General features: G+C 42.4%; 1 protein-coding gene across 1 annotated transcript; it reads left to right on the top strand.

Moving 5' to 3' along the window:
- The first annotated feature begins 2,049 nt into the window (after positions 1-2,049).
- LOC139341847 (doublecortin domain-containing protein 2C) lies at positions 2,050-13,450 on the top strand. Its single transcript, XM_070978569.1, has 10 exons — positions 2,050-2,333; positions 2,704-2,752; positions 3,012-3,088; positions 3,242-3,373; positions 3,954-4,129; positions 4,231-4,280; positions 7,909-8,041; positions 9,835-9,935; positions 10,423-10,551; positions 13,361-13,450. The coding sequence occupies exons 1-10, from the start codon at positions 2,050-2,052 to the stop codon at positions 13,448-13,450; spliced, it is 1,221 nt and encodes a 406-aa protein (XP_070834670.1).
- Positions 13,451-18,861: the final 5,411 nt, after the last annotated feature.

The following is an 18,861-nucleotide window of genomic DNA, read 5'->3' as shown; positions in this document are numbered from 1 at the left end:
TTGCTCCACAAGCCTTTATTTCACTGGAGACATTCTGACCCGTCATTGAAGGAAAAGCGCAGCTAATAACATTAACAATGGCTCGGCTCTATTTAAGCATACTCAGTCCATGACAATGAGCCAAAACAAACAATAACAGGACCCTGAAATCAAAGCAGCAAAAAATTCAGGCATCAATAATTTTGCTATTTACAGCTGTAAAATATATTCAGTGAAAACAACCCGTGCTCCTGATTAAAAGGTGTCCACACAGTCTGTAGCTATCGAAAACAAATCCATGGTATTAAGGCGAATTTTGAACCTGGACCTCTGTTGGTTATTCGGTTTTCAAAGCTGTTACCATGTGGCACTGGGTGTCAAGGAGAGAGTAAAGAAAAATCAGCTTTGCAAGTGTCTTATGATGACAGAGTTACACTGAATGTAAACTTTGTTTACGATAAAACTCCACAGGGAACATTTAACCATCAGAGCAAAGGGAGAACATAATGTGACATAATGTGATACAGTTACACTGGAAGAACGTCACTAAGAAAAAAACACAAGGCCATTTGAACAAAACAACACATAGATTTTAAAGCTGCACAGCAGATTTGACTGAGGTTTATTCAGGGATATTTATGTGAACTTAAATGTTGGGGATTATCTAGATATTATTGCTTTGGGGAAAACTTTGAAATCTATTTTAAGCAGTGGATTGAACCTTATGATATGGACACACTGGCATACAGTGTTCAGCTAAATTAACACTGACAGTTGGCTGTGGCATGACTATTATTTAAAAATAATGTATAGTCTAAACACAAGAGAGTTTAAAATAATTACACTTGGTAACAATATGACAGCAAAAGGTTAGCTGAATGACAAAAACAAGACAATACATACATTAGCTGAATATGACATTTTCATCTTTGCAAATCCTCAAAGGTTTAGTTGTGTGATTAATAGAAGTTGTCTCACAGCCCTGGCTGCTTTTGTTTTTTTAGGACGGGCATCCCAGCTGAGATTATATCCTATCAGTCCTTCTAAGAAGAGAAATTTGAATATGCATGATGCAGCTCTCCTTATAAAGCACAGCACCAGTCCCTTAAGAAATGAATAATTAATGCTGAGATGAATTATGCATTTAATTGACCAGGACTTGTCTGGCATAAACCAATTAGGTGCCATTGTTGGTGCAATCTCTGGTTACCTTTGTGGTAAACAGTTTGGACAGCTCTGTCTAACAGTGGACAGGCAGATGTTCTGTGGTGAAAAAAACTGGCCTGCAAATGAGAGATATGGCCATAGTGCATGGAAATGAGAAACACGTCTGATGTTACATCTATGTGCACCACGTAAATCTCAGTTTCCTGCTGTGGGAGTGGTGCTTTAGCTTGTAAGGCAAGGTAGAAGAATGGTGTCAACATGTCACCTGTCAGCTTTTGGTGAAGGTGCAAAGAAAAGTGGAGTGGCACAGGGGTGAAAGATACAAATCTGTATGAATAAACAATGATCTTGCAATGCAAAATGCACAGTCAAGGCTGAATCTGGTTCCTTTAATGGAAGTCCAGTGGTCCATGGGTCGCAGAAACATGGAGTCAGGGCCACTGACCAAGTAAAACTCACCCAAACACCTGTTAAATAATTAAATAAATAAAAACCGCACAGCTTATAACATATGATGCAAAGAAATAGTTCCAATGTGGGTGAAAAATGTCAAGTACATTATCATTTTGAGGTACTAAAAGCCAAATCAACGACACAATGAAAGGCATTAACATATCCATGATCTGATAGGACCACTGATTAATGCTGGTTGCCTTGAAAAAACGGAAGTGTCAAAATTAACGTTAGCTGCCCTCAAATGTGTGTAAGCAAAATTAGCAAACAACAGCACACACGGTGGATAGGTTTCTTGATGCTCCATCTCTGGTGTGAGATAATTGGTTTCCATGTCAGATGTTGTCTCCAGTTACGTCTCCAGGGACTCAACACAGCCACCGGTGACACATTTAATTTTTGACACCGAGCGCCATTATTGTTTTAACTGCTTCGGTTAGCTAACCTAGCATGCCGGGCGCAGCAGGGGGAGGCGATCCGCCGCCGACCAAAACAATAATTGTCTACAGGAACGGAGACGCTTTTTATCCCGGAAAGAAAGTAATTGTGAACCCGCGGCAGGTAGCAACTTTTGATAATTTTTTGGCCTCTTTGCCCAGAGGGATTGCGGCTCCGTTTGGCGCCGTGAGGAGGCTGTACTCTCCCAGAGAGGGCCGCAAAGTTCAGCGTTTGGACCACTTGAAGCATGGGAGTGTGTATGTTGCGGCCGGAAATGAGAAGTTCAAAAAGCTGGAGTAGGTACCATGCTGTAAGGAGTGTACGTGTGTATGTGTGAGAGAGGATGGGTGGTCAGGTCACATTAAGGAGGATCCTCTCTACCCTGGGAGCTGCCAAAGGGCATCATTTCGGCTAGTATGCAAACCTTAAGATAGCTACATATTTGGGATTCTCTGTAACGTTTGTCTCTTTTGTTGGCTGTGCATTTGGCATTCCATAGTTTCATTAACCTTGAAGTGCTTCAGGGTTTAAATGGTCTTTATATATGCATACAGTATTTTAAATAAACTCTAAATGTGCGTTTACAGTCTATTATTGAAAGTCAGCTGCAGCACCTGAACCCTGGGTTTGAGTCGTTTACGTGATTTTTTTTTTAATGCTTTCCAGCTATTGTGAGATAACAACCAAGAAGCCACAAAAGAAGGAAAAACAACCGGTAAGACCAGTGTTTGATTAGTTATACTGAAACTGATCAAACTATGTCCAGCCTTTATTTACAGGTGCTATTCTGCTGCATGCGTGACCATACTGTGTCATACAGAGAGCATGCCTGAGTCGGAGGTTGCAGGTGAATGAAGCCTAAACCTTGTTGCCTGTACAGTTGTCTGAATGACAATAATCAGAACCAAGTGGTGATAATAACAAAAATAGAAATACTGCATTCGTTATTCACCTAATGACCACTCGTCTTGCAGATCCGACCTGTTGTTCACAGCAGAATAGTAGCTTCTGCTCGCTGGAGGAGAACTACTGATGGCTCTCTCACAATAAAGTGAGTGCTGATTTTAAGCTGGATACATGCTGAATGTAAAAAAAAGGAAAATGTTCTCTGCTGTATTATTTAGTAAAGAATGTTTTCTTCCTATTGGCTTTTCAACAATTGAATAACAAACTCATTTTGCCTCTTTGTTTTTGTGTTTCATAGTGTCTTTACCAATGGAGAGGTCTTGGTTACTCCAGCTCGAATACGGATCCCAAAGCATACTCTTACAAGCTGGGAAAATGTTTTAACCATGGTGACCGGGAAAGTGTGTCTTCGTACTGGTGCGGTGTACAGGTAACGTCCAACAGGAGTACATCATGAACCCTTATAGTTCTAAATTAGCCATGTACTGCTGCTGGTATCTGTACATATCTGCTGGTACTGAGTACTGATCTGATACCAGTGTTTAATTAATGAGGTGGACTTGACCGAAGCATTGCTCTCCGAACTTTGTTACAAAATGAAACAATTAAATATATAAATAGAAATGTATTGAATTGTTATTTATTATTAAAACAATAAACAAATTGGTCAGGTGTTAAAATTCCAGTATGAAACAAAGACAGTTGCATCAAATGGTAACAAAATGTAAACACTGAATCACAATTAAGTCACAGTCTTGCACAAATGATGTACAAGTATTAGTTGCTAAAAGTTAACCGGGTACAATACAAACTTTAGCAGAGTGAAAGTAGTTTTCCAACTGATAAGTGACTGTAGACAGTATCTGGTTGTGATGTGCTTACGTGAACTAATTCAAAACAATATTTGTTACATCTAATATGGCTCTTCAATATCCAAAATACTGATTTTCCTACACATAGTTCAGCCACAAAACATCGCTCCAACTTGTGGTACTCCTTGGTGCTTCCAGGCTTTTCACATTAGATGGACGTCCTGTTTGCGGTGCCGCTGAACTGGAGAACAACCAGCACTACGTCGCAGTTGGTGCAGAAAGGTTTAAAGCTCTCCCATATGAGTGGTGCGTCCCCTGTGCAGATTTAATCAGGGAAAACCAAATGTTGGAAAGGTATAAGACCTTTAAGTTTTTTTTGTCTACATATTTTAAACAAAAACTGGATTCCAAATATGATGTGAAAAGGAAAAGAGAAACCATGTATGTCAATTTTGGTTTATCTCCCCCCCCCACAGTCATGACACCCTGCCTGCTATTAGAAAGACAAGGCACGTAAAGGACGTGGTGAGTACTACCGCTTCAGAGTTGGGTGCTGTTTGCCATCTGGCCGCTCACTTTCTCACAACATGCTAAATTCCCTCTAGTTTATTGCTGTAACACCTTGGTATCATCACAGTTGAAAAGCACATCTTTGCACACACAGCATTTCAATTAACATTTCCCATATGCGAGACTTGTTGTGGGGGTGCAGTTCGTTATGAAACAGCGCGATCATCAATCACTGTCTGCGGGAGGCATCGAGTTACCTTTGCTTTCCACTTTGATGGGTAATCCCCACAGAGACCGGCTGGCCCACTTGATCAAGTGCAGTGAGCCTCATAGACAGATCATATGCACCAGGGGGACTTCACCGACTGAAAACAGAAAAAAAAAATCTCTTATTCAAACCAGAACCGGGACAATTTGTATTGTGATTAAGTAGACAGTGAAGTGCTTTGAATCCATATGAGGATTGCACTGCTGAGGGCCTGAGATGAACACCAAATCACACAGCGAAGATGAGAACATGCCCAGTCAGCAGGTTGAGGTGGAAATTGGGGGGGGTGGCGCGCCCTGTGAGAGATGTGTCTGACATCTGATTTTTCTAACCATGAAAGATGACAATACTGTGGCAGATGCCAATTTTTTTTTATTTTTTTTTTGAATAGAGAAAAATATCCCATGCCTTATCCTACCTATATCTGTTATTGACTACCATCATATTCACAAATATGATGAGTATTTATCAGTAGTATATTAGAATCAGTGTATATGCTGTGTCTTATTTGTAATATTTTTTCACCTCATTAAAAACTACCCAAGCATTAAACAATATACAGTATGTAAATGGCACACTGTTATCAAACTTTGCTTCACTGAGGCTCAGTGTGCAGGTGGAAAAATGTGAATCAACACTGCAAAGACCACAGCCTTTGCCATTTCACACAGTACCATGAGGTGGAGACAGAGACAGAGCTATGGCTGTGTTTTGCATCCACCAGCTCAGTGTAGTATTAGTCATTTAATGGACATGATGCTGCCGCATTTTACTCCCTTTGCCTCTACGTCTGATCCTCATGAATTTGTAAACATGATTTGACCGGTTAATAAGGACCTTTCAGAGGGGAAATATACATGTTACGAAAATTGCCCACTCTGTCTTGATCTGTCAGCTGTTTAGCTTACTGATTACACATACATTTATAGGGTCATGTCCGTCATTAATTTCAGTTTGACCTCACAAAACAACAGCGGTCTGGTTTGAAATGCCTGTAAAAAGATCCTTTAAACATGCCCACTCAGGCTGTGTAAAATGTAACCTTGCTCTCGCAACCTCGCTGTGTGGGGAACGGTGTCAGTCCTGTCCTATCTGCACCGGTGGCAGAGCGTTTCTGCGCCGCTGAATGGGACATCTGGTCAGGAGCAACTGCTCAAGTCTAAACTGACGGCTCTACAGAGTGTGATATTGAAGCTTTTCAGCACACCATGTTCCCATTGGAAGCAAGCGTATGTGCTGAGTTAGGCGTTTGCAGACATGATGAGGTAGAAACTTTTCAGGTAGACATGGCATAAAGAGAAGATTAATAGGGGGGAGAGGAATACAAAGAGACAAAGAGAAAAAAGAGTATAGTGATGTGCATCAAAGCGCAGCACCTTCATATTAGAGTAATAATAATGAGCAGTGCAATTGTGCTTCACATGTACTTCACACAAACAGCCCAGAAAGGCTGACTAAACCTTTTAATAGCTGCTCTCCCTGACATCAGTGATGACTCGCTGCTCTTTCTGGATGATCTCATTGGTGAGAGGAAGTAGCAATGCCCTGTGGAAAACTATACCCCCTCGCTGCTGCCAGCATGTCTGCTCACTGAGGACCCGGCCCTGGGAGTGGCTCCTGCTGATACCACAGCCAGTATGGCTGGAGGCTGGTTGGTCCAATTGGTTGGGAGCCCCGTTTTCCCCCTGGCTATCATATCGCAGTGTCCTCTTGCTGACTCCTGTTCTCTGCCACTTGAGAGGGCCACAGATTAGTCGCCGCTCGGCCCCCCTGAGCCCCCTTCACACTAACTCTAGCTCTCTCTCTCTCTGTCTCTCTCTCTCGGTCTCTCTCTCTCTGGGGCCTCCTGATACACACAGTTGTCTGCTCCCACAGGACACGGTACTGTAGATATGTAATGCAGAACGAGAGGCGAGATGACCTCAGCTTTTCCACTGCCTGTGTTTCCAGTTGTGCTGCTGCTTGTACTGTACTCTCCCGGCTCTGAGGCGCCCCTCGTCCTCTGCTTTCCCCTCCCCGAGTGGAGACTTGATTTAACTTTGTTGATTTAAATAAGATTTATTTGCATCTCACCACCAGGCTGTAAACACGGAAAACAAGCTGTTCAATTTTTGATTGCCCAGATGTATTTTAACTCTGAACTTTATCGCAAAGTTTTTCCACGTCACTCACAGACGAATCGAGGTTACAAAACTGAATTATCAGCTTACTGCTGCGACAGTGCCACTGCTCCTCTGTCTTTGATCTCATGTGGCTATGTGGACACTACAGCGCTTGAGTGTGAACTCTGTTTCAACTCCCCCTCACTGAACATACCAGGCAAAACTTCACTCCTCTTTTGTTGTTTTATTTTTCTCCCTCGGCCCACCAACGGCTGTAGAAATTCAAAAGAATATCAACAGACTTTGCCTCTGCATTAAAGAAAGCAAACAAGTAAAGAAACAACGCCGCTATTCCCCGGAGCCCATGTTAGTGAGCTTGCAAACACCATTGCCAGAAGTGTATTCTGGTGGAAGCCTGAGATCACTACACTATCCCCCGAGCCAGCCCAGGGATCCAGCCAGGCAGCTGCAGTAAAGAGCACTGTTGCTGAAAAGAAACATTAAGTCTGCTCTCTCCCTCTCTCTGTGTCTGTGTCTCTCATTCTCTGTAAGGGAGACATACCTCACCTTGCTACCTACAGAGGGGATGAGGAGCCTGCGAGGAGAAAATTGCCTTTTGTGGAAGCATTAATTCAGATGTGTACCCTGCTGTCTGAACATCACTCTGAACTCTCCCCACTGCTCTCTCTCTTTTTCTTTCTTCCTCTTGTGCTCCTTCACTCTCCCACCATGCAACTACATCCCAGGCCTCTTTTTTTACCCCCCTCCCCTCTCCATCAATAACCTTCTGCTGTCTACTGCTGAAGAATAAGTTATTCCCTGCGACTCCCTCCCTTTCCCTTTAAGCTTGTTTGGGTTTTCATTGTTTGATCTGGCTTGATAAATAAGACAAATGCAGTTAGAAATTCATGGCTGCCCCATTTCATCAATAAATGATTAGTTTGCCACGCTCCCCAGTGATTGATAGGTTGTGCACGGGATGTATTGGAACCAGATGAATTCAATACAGTAGGAGTCACGGGGGAGCTACAAAGCATATCAGCTCATGAAAAATTGAGGTCAATGGAAAATGTAAAAAAAACCAAAACAAAAACAAAAAAAAAAAGCGTTTAAAAGAGAGGAGTTTTGCTCTGATGTGTTTTGTCTTTTTTTCTTCTTCCTCTTTACAAAACAACAGAGAAAAGAAGTCGATGATGAATCACAGAGAAATCTGAGGAAATATGCCTTAATCTGTGCCCCTGTTCTCCCCTCTCTTTTTTGTCTCTTCATGTAGTTTGCTCGTACCAGCTTTAGAGAGGACCTTGAGCGCACAGCCAGGGGCCAGATGAAAAAACACGCAGCCAAGCTGGAGAGAACCAAACAACAGAGGCAGGTGTCCAGAAACCCAGTTCTCTTCTCGACGGGGGGTAAGCAGAGCAATTCTATAGAAATATCCTTCTCCCCGTCTCTCTCTCCAGCCCTCCCTGCCTTCAGTGTTTTCTCCTTTCTCACCACGACCATATGAAGAAACCTGTTGGCTTTTGAAGACGTATTTATATGTGTATGCATGTGTTTGGGTACAGTACGCGTGTGGGGCTGCGCTTGGGCACACGTGCAGTCCCACTGTGTGTGTATGTGAAAGTGACGTGAGCTCAGTGTGTTTAGAGAAAAACTAACATTTGATTTGCAGGTGAAGGAGCTTTTCTTTAGATTCTCAACCTGTTCTTTTGAGTCCAGACAGAACACGGCTCCCTGATCTCTGAAAGAAGCACCAGTCTTTTCTGTGAATATTAAACAGAACAAGACTTCAAACACCGTCAAGGGGGCTTAAATCATAGATGAATTCAATCAGGCCATTTTGTTGAATATGTATCCAGAAAGCCTTGTTAACTATGTGGGGGGAAAACAAAATGCTCCAATTTTCTCCTTATGTGGGTATAAAAATGGTAATAAGTTATTAATCACAAATAGTGCTGACAAAAGATCATAAAAGTGACAAAATAGTCCTTTCGATTGATGGGTTTGAGCACAGCGGCAGTCACGCTGTTTAAAAGTGATACTTCGTCTATCATTAATGCACAGTTATTGTGCGCTCGCTTCTTCTATCCAGTTATTCAGTAGTTGTCGTTTCATGGTTGTTTGTTTTACCATCTGTGCACATTAATACTCAACTTGAAAGACTTGATATGTAGCATAGATGGGCTAATTGTCACAGTTTGAAACCTGCCATCCTTTCATGTGTTGCAGCAAAGATAGCTGACATGATTTAATAGAAGTGACTCTGGTGTCGGGCTTGGTGATGATGCTGCTGTTTGGAGCTAGGTGAGAGTGCAGTTACCTGGCCACATTTTGGACACTTGATCATAGTATGGTTCCTCCCACAGAACACATTATTAAAGGTCCCAGAGTTGAAAAAGATGAAATTCATGAGTCCTATTTGCAACTAAATCACCTCTCAGAACCCTTCATACAGGAAATAGCTCTGAGTAGTGTTCACAAGCATCATCTGGTACATGATCGGCGCTTTTGGCACCAGATTCCTTCCATCATTTTATGAGAGTATGTCTAGAAAGCGATCCAAAAGCAATGCTTGACGGGAAAAATATAATGTATGTAACGTAATATAAAAAAGTCTAGCTGTTTTGTAGCTGCATAATTGTTTCTTTGAGCTAAACCTATTAAACATATACGTTTTTCTATACATTGTTCCTTTGTGTTATTACTAATTAATCCACCATCCTTTGATATTTATTATTTAAATGAAATTACTTCAGGCTATTGAAGTAGATTCTAGCTCAATAATGTTTTCAATTATTCACATTCCACCCTGTGTCAGATCAGTAGCCGCAGACAAAAAGGACTTTGTTTACAAGGGAAGAGAATGTGACGTTGCCATATAAGCAATTCCCCGCATGCGTCAAGAGCAACCTGTCACTGTCAGGAACTAACCCTGGACTGAAAGTTCATGCTGGCTGACCATATTTGTGGCAGGGCAGCTGTGGCTTTCTGTGGCCCTTTCGTCTCTGGGACCGCTCTAAATAAATAAATGACTTGACAGCAACATTGATCTCTCGCGAAGTTGAACAGGAAAAGCAAAGGGAGCAGACAGGAGGGCAGTGAGGGATGGAGGGGTCCAGGGAGAGAGGGAGAATGAGTGTGCAGAAGAATGAGATGGTGACTGCCAGCAGATGAGGTAATTGTGATTAATCACTTTTCTCAGAGGGCAGCGTGTTCAATGCACAAAACAAAAGAAGCGAGATGGCAGGAGCGGCGGAGGTGCAGGAGGACCGCCAGCTGAAGGTGGAGCTGCCAGTTGATCAGGTAAAAGCATGACCCCCAAACAGCACTGCCACCCGATGAGATCTTTGAAAAGCTTGGTCGTGTTTATCCATCAGGAAGTAAGAATTGATTCCAGTTTAAAAACACTATTACGAACATCACCATAGATAAACATATGCCAAAAGGGGAGACGCTGATTCCATTTAACTTAAATATATACTTCTCTCATAGTTCTCATAATTTTAAAACCTGTTGTCGGTGAAGACAAACAGAAGCTTATGAAGATCACAACATCTGACATTTGGTTAGATGGAAAATGCATACAGCTGCTACCCCCCCCCCATTAAGATTTACCTTTTAGCTTCAGAAAGAACAGAGAATATACCTCTAATACAGGATAACATCTTTTCTGCACAGAATGAATGCTCAGTAGAACAAGTTGCATAAATATATAAATATTTAGCAAAATCAATACAGCAGTACAGTACAGTGTAAGCCAAGGGGGATCTTGTTTTCTCCCTCCCTGCAGGTTGAGGCCAAGATAGTTGACGAGGAGTGTGAGGATGGGAGTTGTTGTGCGAGTCCCTGCAAGGCCTCCCTCCATGATTCAGACGGCTTGTGTCTGCAGAGGTCTTTGTCTGCAGGTTACAGGAAGGATGTAAGTACCCTTATTATGAAATTCATGTAGTTACTATATCGTGTTTAGTTCATTTTTACTTTATTATCATGTCCAGTTTTTTCATTTGCGTTTGGATTAGGTCACATAAAAACAGTCTAACCAGCAATTATGGTAATCACCATTTCTATAATTACAAGAACGTCACATAGACCTGCTTGCAGCAACTATACTTTTGTGTGTGTGTGTAACCTTGTTTTTCTGTCTCCATGGTTCTCTCTGTATTGTGTACTGTGCACTTACCGGCGCAGCCTTTCTTCAGGGCAGTGAAAAGGTTCAGGGCACAGTGCTCGTACTGGAGACACCTGAGCCCCATTTACAACTCTATGTAGTTTATGGAGGTTAGCTGTAGCCACAGATACTGTATGTATCACAACACCACGCTTAGACAATACACCCAAGTGTGCATTCGTGATTAGAGTTGGGCCCCATCCACAGTATGTGGTTGTATTTGATGTCTGTCCTTTGCTCGGGTTATTGTGTACGTTCGCAGTGATGAAGTGGGCCTGAGATGTGTGTACAGATGTTTCTGCATGGATCTGTGGTTCGAAATTACGCTCATTTAAATACACTTATTTTGCTCTAATAATCCTCGAGGGACGGCAATATGAAGCAGTGTAGCTGTGATGAATGCACACAATAGTTGGGTGATATTACTATTCCAAGCAATTTCATTCGGCTTTGAAATGAGAAGATATTGAGTCTTATTTAAGCAATCAATAACCTTGAACATTTTGTTTTAATGAAAACTATAATTTCAAGCAGTGGCAATTACACCATAGGGGAATGTTTTGGTGTGGTGATGATTTTGCTGCCGTATGCACTTTTGCAATAAAGATATTCTTATCGGGGTAATTATTGACTTCTGGGGGCCAGTTATGACCCTGGCTAAAGACCTCATCAATAGCTTAATTCATTACTTATCGCTTTGAGTCATACGTGAATGTTGCTGATTCAGATTGGCTATGGATTGCAGGGAAAGACCATTAGATAATGGAAAATAATAATAATAATCCCTGGTACAGACTCAGCTACTTTTTGCAATAACCATCTCACCAAGCAGTTTTTGATTTGTCAGCTAATGAAGACTGACATGAGGAGAAGGATCAGGACTTAGGCTCTTGAGTCCAACGTACGCCAGAATTGTCCAAATTGTACCCCACTGACATTTTGCTGTGCAGCAATTTTGTTTTATGTTTATTCATGTTTCATCAAGTATTTCAATTCCATTTCTATAAGTTGTCATCAGACTGGAGATAATGATGCAGGTGAGACTCTCCTAACTTAAAGTCATCAGTCATGCATACTCTCCTCTTTTCCCTTTGAGGCCGAACAGGCTGTCGCTGTCTTGATGTCGGCAACCTCATCATTTAGAGGGCTGTGAATAATAATGAGGGATAACTGCGCTGCTATGACTCATACTCTGAGCTGAGTTCGGACAGATTTCCTCCCACTCCTGTGCTCACATGTGCTCATGAAATGCCCCCAGTACTCTGTATATGTGCACGTATATAGTAGATATTGATGACCAAATTCAATTACATGATTACATTTTCAGCCGAAGCTTTAAATGATTTATTGCATTGAATTTAAATAGTGAATACATTTGGAGACAGTACACCGGTGAGGGAGTTGTGTGCGTGCGATATTGACCTGTGTGGTCCAGGCCAAATAAAGAATAACGAGATTCAGCATCTCTGCCAAGTGGAGATGTCCGCTGGGAGTGAAGGCAGGCTATCTCAGTGGCAGAGAGGAGAGGATGGCGGGCTGGAGCCTGATGCACATTTATCAAAGCTTTTCTTATAATCACTTGACTGACTTTTGTTGGGCTTTCTGAAGGTTGGGTTTTCCTTTAGAGTGCACTCCGTTAAGGAGCTGATTGATTTCGTTGGGGTGGGGGGCTGTCTATGTTGTAGATGTCATACACTTTGAGGAAACGTGGACAAGGGTAGGTTTGTACTCAGCGGTCTGGTATTGTGTTTACAACTATCATTTGTTTTGATTTAACAATATTGGCTGATTTATCAACCAGTCAGCTAAGCATTTTTTCTTAATTAATATTGTTAGAAATGCCAATACGACTAGGGATGTTTGATCAATTGTCTTCCTCTTCGTAAGAATTTTGTGATAAAGAATCGAATCGTTATTGACTGCCGCATTGATCCATCCCTTTCCTTTTCCAATGCGAGTCCATTTCATTTGTCTTTCCAGTTGTTTTTCCTTGCTCCTATTCCCCGAAGCTTGGGTTAGCCATTTCAAAGGCCTTATTCTTCCCATGCAAGGTCAACTATAATCAACTCTAGACAATGTCACCGGCTTGCATTTCCAGAGCTAGGCAGAGGAAGACGACTCCTCTGGGCTTTTAAGGACCTACTGCATTATACCATTCAATTACTGTTCATTAGACAGTGTACAGCCATTAATCAGACGGAGATGTTCTGCTAGTCCTCAGCGGGGACAATGAACTGGGGAAATTTATTCTGGCTTCCTGTCTGGGCTGCTGTTCAGTGGTAAGGAGAGAGATGACACTTTGGAATGCACTGAAGCTTTCAGTACAGAGACATCCCAAACTGAACTGCTGCTCCACACTCTGTATCTGTTGTCAAGTAAACCCCGTCTTTGAATTTTAAGAAACATAGGCTTTGTCAGAGATTTACTGCATATGTGGGAGAGTATTACGAATCTGATATATCACTAAAAGGGGAGAAAGCTGACAGATTTACCGATTAGAGCTGCATATGCATTGAATATGACGAGATGATGATATGAGAAACTGATTTATGTTTTCCAGGAGGCTAAAGAGAGGGAGGTGTCTTCCAGGCTTTGCAGAATGCGGTCACGGATGTCCCGGTTTTTCAAGGGTAGGTTCATCAAAGCATAAAGCCCGGTAGTAGCTCACAGGCAGCAGTGGCGGCGGCCCCCGCGTTCCCCTCCACAGCACCTAATGCACCCATAAAGAGACCACTAATACACTCTGCATTACCAGTTCCTCCCTCACATTGCATGTCACCGGATCTGCAACCACCTCTCAACATCTGGGAGAGCTTTACGCCATGCTTTATGGAGACCATCTGGTTGAGTGGGTTTTTTTGCCTCCCCAATCTCAGATGACTTATTCTAGTATTAAAGGCACCTGCACATCAAGGTGTGCCATGCTGAGAGCCTGGGATTATTCACCGCTCTTTATATTTCCCATGTCGTTTCTAATTTGGAAGCACTCAGACAGAATGGGAAGGATATGCACCTTGTTGCTATGAAAATCCTTCTTTTTTCCTCCATGACTTCTTATTCTAAGTAGAATTCCATGGCCTGACGTTGATTTGATTGATCTAGAGAAGAACACATCTGAAAAAATACAAAATAAATGCTCTACACGTTTGATTATTGGGGGGGGGCTTTGGTGAAATGGTGTTAAAACCCAAACCAAAGCAGTGATGTAAACTTGACATTCTCCCTTGTTGGGGGAATGTGCCTCTCATCCAGTTCAAGCAATTTCAATCTAATTGCCAACAAAACATAGTCTTTGGCAGTGCGGCCCATTCAGTGATTTCCCAGCGTCTTCAGTTGTTCTCAGTGAAAATTCCAAAGGTATCTAAATGAGAACAGGGTGTGAATCTCTGCACGTGGTTATCACTGTCTGCCCTTCAATCTGAGGTTCGCTCGGTCAGTGTGACATTAGGAAAATTGCAGCATCCTGTGCTAACAGCAGGCTCCCTCACGTGTCATCCACGCTTTCATAAAAGTCCACAATTACACAGAAACGTATAGGCAGTTACGCGCAGAGAGAATCTTAACAGACAGCAGCTCACAGCAAATGTTTCTCTCATGCTCACGTGCATGGTTTGTTGATTTGTACGTATACACATGTATTCTCTTTCAATTATCCTCATATTGATAGTACTAGAGGTCGAGATGCGGACTTGTACACTCCACTACTGGCTATGATTTCCCCGCAGAATATCAATGGACACTGCAGGGGGCGTTTGAAATAAATCACAGCACATTATTGCTCGCAGACTCCAGACCCACATACTCATTTTTCTGTCCCTATCACATTATATTGTTGTTGCTGTTTATGAATGGTTCTGCATCATTCATGCCTACTCCCTAGCTGTCACAGTGGATCTGCAGATGACACAGATGCAAAGCTTAACAGGAGACTCGGAGCCATAGTGGAGGGAAGTGTGATGTGAAAGGAAATGCAAGTGATCTCTAACAGAATCAAACCCGCCTGCCACCTGCTTTGCATCAAAATGTCAATAACTGGGCCAGTTTTTATCCTTGGAAGGATCAGCTGAAGGAAAATAGGAGGCCTTTTTCTAAAAGCAAATCTACCATCAAAGCACCTGCTGGGCCTCCTTCATATACTTTACCAGCGGTATTCCATCTTGACTTCCACATATGAAAGCGAGAGATACTACTGGGTTCAGTTTAGCTGAGATTCTCCTTCAAAAGTTATTGGCACCACGTACAATGGCCTTGTAATTTATGAGAACTGTTAGGGCCTCTGACAGAAGTTGTAAAGCATCTTGACTGATTGGGTAGATATGAGATGTGTGCAGTCATGGCATATTGTCGCCTGTATGTGCGCACGACATGCAGAGAGTTGCATGGCTTGCTCTGTCACAGATAAATTACTCCACACAGTCAAATTAAGTTGCTGTAAATCACCTCGCGGACCTGAGACTAGTCCTGAGTGACGACCTTTACGCCTATTTGACTTTAAGTCTTATTTATGTTAATCACATCTGTATTATACCGACAGTAAAATTGTGTCGTATCCGAAAAGGTCATTGTTTGGCCGTATAGCATGTGACGGGGACAGAAAAACACGCTGGTTTTGTTTACCACAAAGAGTAAGGAGGAAGGCTGACTCCTGAATGTTTATATATTAACAATTCTTTTTATCCTGTCTTTTATTTTTTTTACAGAAACATTTCAGGATTAACAATCACTGCTTTGACCTGCAAGACAGTCGTTCACAAGGTATTTACACTGCAAATAACACAATTAAACGTCTGATTGGTTAAACTTGTCATCTCAAATGCATAAAACATAAAGCAGAGTGTAGTACAAGTCCATATAGAGCACAGCATGCTTCGTCAACCGTTGGGGATACAGCATGTTCCATGTTATTGTGACAAATTATAACAACTTGTGAGCGCTATAGACGCTCAGTGTGGATAATAAATGCTCATGAAATCCTTCCACAAAGAGCGTCATGATATTTTCAACATTAATGTAATCATGTTATATGGTTAGTCCACTACAATACATCTTATGATACAGAACATATATTTGATTTTTTATTCAGACAAAGTGCAAATGATAGCCTTGGGAATGACTTCAGCTGAGGGAGAGTGAGAGCCTTTGTTAACTACAGTAAAGTTAGAGGAAAATGTATGCTTTTCTTCTCATTCATCATATACATGTCATGAAAGGCCTTCAAAAGGCAGCCGCTCCCAACAGCAATAAGCTTTTTTTCCACATTTACATGGTGCAAAATAATAAGTTCCAACGACCGCGTGTCGAAAATCAGCCGTGGTGATGTGAGAGAGGCGCCTGCGTGTGATCTCCTCTGCACTTGAGACGACAGGCTCTGTGAAGTGCACCACTACCCAGTTACACATTAGCTTTGATTGCCAGTTTGTTCTATGCGTAGCCCGTAGCTTTGAACTGCGTCTCAAGATGAAAGCCAACCTTGTCCACAGTGTGTCCACTGTAGACCGCTGCTGTTGCTTATTTGCTTCAGGCACCATCAAGGGCTTCGGGACTATTTTTTCTATAGTTCTGTACCATGCTGGATTGAGCATTATGTATAATTTATCATACAATACATCCCGAGACAGCACCCCGTCTCAACTCCATTTTAATTTAATGCCTCTTCTTTCTTTCTGCATCTTGTGTCGAGTGCGGTCAGCCTGTGATACTGTACCATGAAGGTATGTCTTTGTTGTGTCCAGCAGATACACTTTGATATTAGTTGCTCCCATGGTGGGAGCATCACCACTCAGGGCTTATCTCTCTCTCCCACTTCCCTCTCTCTTTCTCTTTTTCTCTTTCCTGTAAGAGCCAGAACCATAGAATACAGTGTCAGACTGCTAAGGACCAGACGTCCTCCTTCTCTTCCTTCTCCAGAAGCCAGCTGCTCATGTATAAGATGAAACAGTGTTATAAACCAAATAAAAATGTCTTGCCTCTTGACAGCCCCACCGTGAATATATGGCCTCTTATTTCAGTGAATATATTGCATAATTATGTATGGTTATGAATATTACATGGAGCCTCACACTGAGTGCATGGTAAGATGCCTAATTGCGGAGTTTAATTATTAAGAAGCAAAGGTCCTGAGCGGGCTTTGTGAGAAGCACTTTTGATAAATTATTTTTTGCAGTTTTCTGATGAATTATTTTGGGGGCTTGTGTCTAATCAGCAGGCGTAGTGGACGGCGTAACTGCTCTTGAGAGAGACTTATCTTCCCATGGAGAGGAATTACTATGCTGATTAAATCCACTGAAATCAACTAATAACTTAATGATATTGGAGTGGATCAAAAGAATGAATCACTGCCTCTCATTGTGGTGGCTATGAGGAACACAAGGGCACAGCGATGGGTAGAACGAGGGCTGTTGCCGTTGACCTCGGGGTGCAGCTTTAATATTTCTGTGACATGACGGAGGGAAGCGGAGAAAGAGAAGCTTGTGATGGTGTGTGCTCAAGCTTACCAAGGCACCTTATACTAAACACAGTGTAGTAGTGATTTACTCTATACTTCATATGAAGCACTTCAAGGAAAAAGTCCAGAGAGGCCAACTAAACAAGGAATAATGAACCAGATCTCCCTCAAGTACTGCCAAAGCCACTAGACACAGCTGCTTGTATAACTACAGTACTATCGCTTCTCTTCCTCTCCAACATGTACTATAACTGAGGCGCCCACACAAAAATATTCTTCCATAGTTATGTATTCAGTTCAAGTGCGCTTAGTATGCAGAGAAGTTTAAGGCTTGACCTCGGTTTTGTGTCGGAAAGAAATTTGCAAATGAATAAAACAGGCTTTTCTGCATGTTGCTTCAAATATAGAACTGGCGCACATGATGTATTCTTCCATAAAAGCTAATGGCTGTAATGCAGACAATAAGAACCGTTGACCCACTTAATCGCAGCTCTATGTCACGCTGTCACAGTGCGCAAAGTTAGTTCACCACAACTGTAGGATCAAACACGGGGTAATAGCTGGGCTCCCTCCATTCCCCTCCTGCAAAATGCATATCGGTCTAGCACTCATGAAATGCAGTCAGGCTGCTTTTTGCGAGGCAGCACAAATATGTGAATAATTGATTGATATTGATGTGAGGATCACCTTGGTGTATCCAGTAGTTGTTTGGTTTTAAAGTGTCCCGTGGTGGAAGGCAGGAGCCTGGCCATCTGTCAATAACACGTCAGTCGCCTCACACGGCGGGCACTCCGACCAGCTCAAACGCTTCAGTAAGCAGCTGAACAATTGTTCTCCACGTGATGTTAAATCAGCTGTTCTGCTCTGAAAGGAAGCTTGAAGCTAAAGCGTTGCAGGTCTGCTTCACAAAGTTGTCTGGACATAATGGGCGTAATACTGATTCTGTTCTATCCCTGTGATGGAGTTGCAGTGATTCAAAATGCTGGATTATAGTGCAGTTTCACATCTTTGCAGCAAACGTCTGGAGAAATTCTTTAGATGTATCATGAGCATGACAAGCTATCGGGCAGGTCTTGTGCACTCGAGGTTTGACGCCTTGCTCAAGGGCACGTAATGGCTGTTGCAGAAGTTCTAGAGGACGCTCCAGTCACAGGCTGAATAGGACGAAAGAGCCCGTGAACGCGTGTTGTGCAAGTGGAAAGAAAATTGTTGAAGGTCATTTCTACAGAGGCTCCACACGCCTTGAGACCTCTATTGAGCCTCCTCGCACACAAGATGGACAGGTGGTGTTATAAAAAGACCTTTTTCACCACTGACATCATCCACAGCCACCAGGAGGCCGTCTCTCTCTGTCTCTCTCTCCCTCTCCCTCTCTCTCTCTGTTCCAGCCTGATAGCTACCCACTGTCTGAAGCTAATGGCTGGAAGCACAGCTAAAAGCTCTCAGTGTGATAAGGTAATGTGGAGTCAGAGAGTGAGAGAGAGTGGGGAAAGAGTGCTGTATCAGTGGGGCCATATATACTGATTATACAGTGATGAGGAAATGGTCTAAAAATAAAAACAAATGGAGAATGCGAGATGATATCACTGCACCCAGATTGCTGACTGCAGTGTTTG

The sequence above is a fragment of the Chaetodon trifascialis genome, chromosome 14 (genome assembly GCF_039877785.1).
Source record: "Chaetodon trifascialis isolate fChaTrf1 chromosome 14, fChaTrf1.hap1, whole genome shotgun sequence".
In the NCBI taxonomy this organism is placed as follows: Eukaryota; Metazoa; Chordata; class Actinopteri; order Chaetodontiformes; family Chaetodontidae; genus Chaetodon; species Chaetodon trifascialis.
Note: the sequence above shows the minus strand (reverse complement) of the source record. Positions and strands in the feature narration are given on the sequence as shown.

Bases quoted from the DNA above. Each gene is read 5' to 3' on its own strand.
- LOC139341847 (XM_070978569.1), top strand. From the start codon at position 2,050: ATGCCGGGCGCAGCAGGGGGAGGCGATCCGCCGCCGACCAAAACAATA. The intron at 2,334-2,703 runs GTAGGTACCATG...AATGCTTTCCAG, and splicing joins GAGAAGTTCAAAAAGCTGGA to CTATTGTGAGATAACAACCA. The intron at 10,552-13,360 runs GTAAGTACCCTT...TATGTTTTCCAG, and splicing joins CTGCAGGTTACAGGAAGGAT to GAGGCTAAAGAGAGGGAGGT.